A 7,044-nucleotide genomic window follows, 5' to 3' on the forward strand; every position below is an offset into this window, starting at 1 on the left:
AATACATCATTAAACTTTGCGTTTTCTCATGTATTGCTCCAAAATGTACAAGGTTTCTCTATCACAAGCTGCTTCATTTACCAACATATTGCAAGTATACTCTCATTTGTCCCTTGCATAGATCCAACCAAGTAACCATGCAGTGATTGTTCTCTCCAAAAAACTTTCAAGCTCTTCATTTGATTGATTCCACATTTTTGGAAAAATCAAGTAGGTTCTGGGCATATTCCACATTACATTGTAAAGCAAATCGATATCCAATTAGAAGATCTGTCTTTTGGGATGCTGCCTGTCCTGCTATGACATTAAATTTTTGATGGTGTTGTGGAAAGCATAACTCCAGAATATGACGAGTCCTTTGCAATCTATTAGTGCTCCAAATCCACACATCAAACCATTGCATGCAAAAATCAAGGAAAGTGAATGCATCTTTGCGAATAAAATGCCACACATTTGTACTCTCTTCAACGAGATGCATATGTTTTCCCCAATCTGGGCATACATCACCATGTTGCATTTCAATGGTCCTAAGTAAAACACCATTGAGTTCAAAGATCAATACTCTTCTTTGTTTCCGTATAGTAGTTGAGGGTGGTGGAATCAATTTCCTTCTAGGCCTATGAGTCCTCAATGACATGTGCCACCTCAATAGTAAATGCTTTGTACATTTGAAATCAAATTTATATGCTTCAGAATCTCTTGTTCCAAAAAAAAGGCATGATGGTCAATGGAAGAGATATTATTTTCAATTAACACACTGTCCACCAACATTATTTATTTTATCCATGATATATATAGACTTAAACCTTGAGAAGACAACAAAAGAAAATATTTTTCTTCAATACACAGAAGAAATCTTGTACAAAGAGCTCCAACCACAAAGATAAAAGAGAGACTTCTTTTCCAAGGCTAAATAACATCTAGTTGATGAAATATAAAAGTGTACATATTTGGTTCATGTTCAAATAATTGGACCCAACACATTGTTTTGGCCGGAAACTAGAGCCCAACACATTGTTTTGGTCAAAATCTTCTTAACACATTTCCACCACTCTAGATGTATGTGAAAACTCGAGGTGATTGAGTTAACGCGCAGGCCAAGCCCTTACTGGTTGTTTTCTTCCACCTGCATAACAAATATGCTAGATTAGATAAAAATTTGATTTTATTTTTTATATTTTTTGATAAATCTAAAGTGAGTCCTACCCATAAGCTTAAGTAGGCCTTTTGTAGCTTTGATATGTATGCTTTTGCTGCAACTCCGCTAATGAAATGACCACGACCATACCCCAAGCTAGTAGCATAAGCAATAGCATGTTGATCACTCAAATTTTTTGTTTTGTGAGACAATTTTAACAAGTTCAGCTGGTTTGAAGATAATAGTGGCACACCAAACTTGGATGCCAACATAGCTGGATCCTTGCTTAAGGAGTTTACTACTTTCTTGCCTCTACTTTCTTGAACATAACTTAACTTGTTATTGCACAATGGTAGCTGTGAAGATGCACAAGATGAGCTTTATGACTGAATTGTTGTCAAGTTCTTCCCTTAGAACTTGGACATTGAACATGCCCCATTCTTCCATAATGTCTTGAAACTTTGTAAATAGTTCATGAACCTCTGTGATTGGAGATTGTCCTAGCCGATTGAGTGAAATAACAGATTGAATGTCATCTATATTATTTAGATTTAAAAGGTATGGTAGAAGCTCATTGCAAAGAAGATAGTCAGGCCTCCCTTGAAAACTTTCCGGATATAAGCAGTTATCATTTGGGTTAATACATCCCTTGAAAGGGCTATCATCAATGAGCAATGTATTCTTTGTATTGCATAAATTCCTGCACTGATACCAAACCCTCAACAAAGGCTTAAACATAGCCTCAACATTAGGCTTATCCGGTCTATACACTTTTCGAAGATTATGGATGTAGCAATCTTCTTGTCCCCATACCATAAAGAAATGATATTTTTTATGTGCATGCTTTTCAAGAGTATTCACATAAGTGCAAACATTCTTTTGTAGCATGGTGGACCAAATACCAACATGAAAGTACTGACATATCTCATCCAAAAATTCAAAACAACCCGGGCGAACAACAATTGTGGTGTGACCAAGGTCAATTTTGACACAATCTGTACATGGATGCCTCTTGTCTTCTTTGCTGAGTAAAACTCCATTAAGATCAAGAATGAGTGCATGTTTCTTCATGCTGATTGCATGAGCAATATTTTCTGCATACGATACAAAAGAATGATAACAATTTAAGTTTTTGCACTTATAAATCTCAAAACAAGGGACCATATATTTGCAGCACACAATTGTAAATTGCACACGTTTATTTACATCTCATACTTCCATACTCATCTATAATGATGTCTCCTAAAAGTGATTGCATTTCTCTATTGATGTGGGAAGATTGAAAGACTAGTTTATCTCCATCTCTCTCAAAAGAATATAAGCTTCCAAGTGGCCTACGTTTTTGTGCATCAGGACGTAGCTCCTCAACGTTGATGTCTACTTGTGGCACACTGGATCCTTGATTTTGAATGTCAATTTCACCTGCAAAGACAACATAATAGAATTTTGTATTATCTTCCAAAAAGGGCCATATCTATACTAATCACATTGGACAAATAAGTACCTTTGTTTTTCTCACCAACTTCAATCCTTTGCTCCCTTTCTTGAATGCTCTGGACTTTGTTTGTATTTGGTGTCGCTTTTCCTGTCCCTTTGTCAGTTTTTTCTTGTATGTCCTTGGTTGCAAGAGTCGCTTGGAGCTCTTCATTGGCTGCACCCTTCTTCTCACTACCCTCTGCATCCTCATCTCTTTGAGGCATGTTGTTAGTGTCGTGTGAAGGTTTTGGAGAATTTTGCACAACAAAATCACTTTGATGCTCTACAACCACCATCTCCTCTTCACTATTCCTAATGTCACTTTCATGAATTTGGGTCTCTCCAATTGTAGGTAGCATGTTCTCGCTCTCTTTAGTCATGTCATTTGAAGTTTTTTGAGAGGTTTGTTCTACAAGATCACTTTTGTGCTCTACAAGATCACCTTTATGAAACTCGGTCTCTCCAACAATGGTGGGTAGCACTTGTGCTGCTTGAGATATGTTATCTCCGTCTTCTATTTTGTTGTCTTCATCTGAAAGATGAAAAAAGACAAATTTTTACCAATTTAGAAAATAATCAAGTGGATTTTCAATAACCATAGAATCCATTTCATTTCCATCATCTAACCCAGACGTTCTATGCTAGAAAGGCTGCATTTAGCACATTAACACAAAAATGCTAACCTAGAATGATACCTAAAGCACATTTGAAAGTGAGTCTTAATCTTAAGCTCCAGCCTAAGGCTTAAGTCTCAAAGTTTAGGCTTTTGTTTCAAGCCTAAAACTTAAGTCTCAAAATTTATGCTTATGTTTGAAGTTTAAAATGTAAGTCCTAAGCCCTTTTTAGTCTTCATCATTCACTATGTGAAAACCTTTTATACTATGTGCACTGAAGATCTATTTATAAAACCCCTTATCTATGAATTTTTCAAGGTATCATCCAATTTTCTTCATAATCTATAAGTATTTTGTTATTTGTAACATTTTTTTGCTACAATGCTCATGAGACTGGACTCTTATGGTAGTGCTACACTAACATACAAAGGCAAGGCTCGAACTTAAGTTCGATCCTACAAAATAAATTTCAGTTTCTTGTTATAGATTATGACTCTTTCTCTTTCTTAACATATGTAATTGCTACAATAGGATATGAAATTGTGAGCTTCACTTGGAAGTACTGAGGTAGGATTCTATGACAAGGACTTTTGTTGTTGAGGTAGGATTCTATGACAAGGACTTTTGAGGCTCAAACTTAAGTTCATGCCTAAGGCTTAAGTCTTAACCTTAAGCTTATGTTTCAAGTGTAAGGCTTAAATCTCAAGCCATGTCTAGTCGCAACGCATTCACTATGTATAAAATCATTATATTGTGCACATCTAGGGCCTATTCAAAAAACCTCTTAACTATGAATTTTTCAAGGTATGATCCTTTTTACTTCATGATCTGTAAGTATTGCTATTTGGAAGATTATATTACTACAATGCTCTTGAGATTGGCATAACATGGTAGTGCTCATGAGCTCGGCCTCACATGGTAGTGGTACACTAACATGTGGAGGCAAGGTTCAAACTTAAGTTCGAGCCTATAAACTAAATTTCAATGCCTTGTTAGGTACAAAGACATTATGAGTTTCACATAACATATGCAAGTGCTACACTAGGATAAGGAAGTTCAAGTCTCACTTAGAACAACTCAGCCATGACTTTTTTGATTGAACTTCATACACAAGTGCTTCACTATCTCTCCTTGTTAGGCTTGAACTTAAGTTTGAGCCTCATTAGTGTTTGATAATGCTTCATTATTGTCTCACCAAAACCAAAATTTCTTACTCTTAAAACACATATGTATGTTAGCTATGCTTTGTGAATTGACACTTTAAATAAAGACATGTGCTTTGTGATGGCTCAAACTCAAGTTTGATCCCCCCCATCATTTTTTAAAACAACAACAATTAAATCTAATTAAAATGACATACTTTTAGATAAAGACACAAGATAGTATTAAGAAAATAGTGTTTGAAGGACCTAAAGTATCACAATTGATCAATGCAATACACTATCCTGCCTTTTTATACTTTAGGAGTCTGTTGGTACATGATAATGGCATGCATCATTAAACCTAGTATCAAAAATACTCTAAGAAGCATTCGCACCTTTTTCATTAGCTACTACAATGTCTTGAGGGGCTCTATCATCCTCTTGTGCATCCTCATTGCCTGCATCATCATCCTCATTATCTTCATCATTTTCTTTTGCACACTCAACATCCACAACTCGACTCATTTCTCCAACATTGTGTGCCCCCCCTTGATGATCAAAATTCGTAGCTTCTTGAACTTCACTATCATCCGTGTTGTCTACGTTATCGTTGTCTTCATTTCCATCAACATCCTCTCCACCGCTTTGTTGCTCATCGATGTCAAGATTGTTAAGGTCTTCTTTTTCTTTATCATCCAACTCCACTGTTTGTCTCGCAAGTGATGCTCGACTTGCACCACACCACTCCTGCAAGGACGGATTGCTCTCCAAAAGACTAGAGCATTGAGATTCTAACTCCATTGCTTCAAAATCATCTTTACATAGAGAAATTGACCTTCTCTTCTTCGACAAGCTTTGCTCCAACACAACTCTACCGCAAAAAATTTCCAACACATAGCTTTGCTCAGGACAAAACCCTGTGATAAGGCCATCAATGAAGTTTCTATCAATAAATTCATGATCCTTGCCACAAGAGCCTGAGAAAAAGACTCTTTTTGTATGAGCTTTGTCAATAGCCTGAAATCTATCAACCTTGCTAACAAAAAGAGCAACCATTGCAGAGTCCACAGTTCCATCTATCCATGAGTCATCTCTTGTTGCTTGGATATTTCCATATTCAATATGGACCTTAGTTGACTGGCTAGAAACCCCTTCAACAAGCATTCTGATATTGATGAAATCAATGAAACACACTAGCACATATTCGTATTGTGCATTCAATGTGTTTAGATCGAGTGCCAAATTTGCAAAAAAATCTATAGAGAGCTTTTCTTTAGTACCATGAAGATCCAAGACAACCAATTGAAATGGTACGTGCTCTGTATTGCAAAAGTCTTTGATCTTCCCCATGTCAAAGCCCACCCCCTTGATTCTCCATGGAATAGACTCATCTTGAGATATAATGCCCATATTAGCTCTATAAAGATGATTGAGGAGAGTTATTACACTTTTTGGAAGTGAGGGTTGAGTCTTCTTTGCTCTGTTGAGGGAGTCCTTGACATAGTACTGGCTATAGCTCCTCATTTGATTGTACTCATGCTCTCCTAGCTTGTACTTCTCACAAACTTGCTCCCAAGATAAATTTTCCCTTGTCAAATCAAAGAAGAATGATATTATTGCTTCTTTCAACACTCGATCTGTTTTTAGCTTCCAAGCCATCTCATCCATGTCCATTCTATGAGGGGTATGCTTGCTCTTCTTTAGCAAGATGGTTTTGTCCAGGATTGCATTTTGTAGTTCAAGAACTTCTTTATTCTTGAGGCCTAAAATGCACCTGAACAATGTAGGTGCCAGTGTTGCTGTGCCAGGTGCTTGTCGAATCTGACCACCCTTCATAGTTAGAAATTTAGGATTTTCGTTGGAACCTTCGTCAATTGTTTCTCCCTTTGTATTTGGTAGCAAGCCTCGAGCATATTGTCTCATGATCTTGACCCAATTCTTCCATATCTTCTCATCACATAGAAGCAACAAATGCAAGTCGGTCTTGACAAATCCCTTTTGAAGTGTGTGCTCTGTTGTCTCAACAAAGGTCTGCAAAATTGAAAATTCCAACATCAATATTGACAAGGCTCTAACTTGTGGGATTGAGACATATACTTAAAAAGTTCAAGCCTAGCTAGATTGAATTGTTTCTTTATATGCTCACATACATCTATGCAAAGTCCAAAATACATGGGTATATGTAAGTGGGGCTCAAACTTAAGTTCGAGCCTCGCTTAGCCTCATATGCAAGTGACACTAAATCTTAAGTTAAAACCTCAATTTAAGTTCTAAATGAGCACATGGAGGTCTTGCTTGAGCCTATGATAGACTCTAGTTTACAAATAGATATTGATTAAAAAGACTCACATCCATGTTTTCAAAGAATCAAACAAGTACCTTCCAAGCCTCAAAGTCCTTCTTTGTTTGGTTGACACCAGGTGGTGGCTTAGAAGGACAACCATTTGCATGCCACTGTGCTCGTGCTTGCATAAGTTGGTCAAGAAATGGCTCCTTTTGCATTGACATTGCAACAGATAGATTCGCATCTTTGGATATTTCACGAGAGATCTTTGGTGGGAAATTGAGAATAATCTTTGATCGTCTATATTTGAATTGTTGACACAATTGAGGGGTAACCTTTGCAACTTTTGCACCTTGCAAACGTTTTGCAGCACTAATGGAGTGTTGTTCA

At 36.8% G+C, this 7,044-nt stretch overlaps 1 protein-coding gene across 1 annotated transcript; it reads right to left on the reverse strand.

The window, feature by feature from the left end:
- Window positions 1-1,053: 1,053 nt before the first annotated feature.
- LOC147438821 (uncharacterized) lies at window positions 1,054-6,206 on the reverse strand. The gene is made up of 2 exons (XM_086483931.1): window positions 5,113-6,206; window positions 1,054-1,126 (listed from the first exon to the last, which is right to left on the reverse strand). The coding sequence occupies exons 1-2, from the start codon at window positions 6,204-6,206 to the stop codon at window positions 1,054-1,056; spliced, it is 1,167 nt and encodes a 388-aa protein (XP_086340057.1).
- Window positions 6,207-7,044: the final 838 nt, after the last annotated feature.

This window comes from Adiantum capillus-veneris, chromosome 16 (assembly GCF_014529385.1).
Source record: "Adiantum capillus-veneris isolate H3 chromosome 16, ASM1452938v2, whole genome shotgun sequence".
Taxonomy (NCBI): domain Eukaryota; kingdom Viridiplantae; phylum Streptophyta; class Polypodiopsida; order Polypodiales; family Pteridaceae; genus Adiantum; species Adiantum capillus-veneris.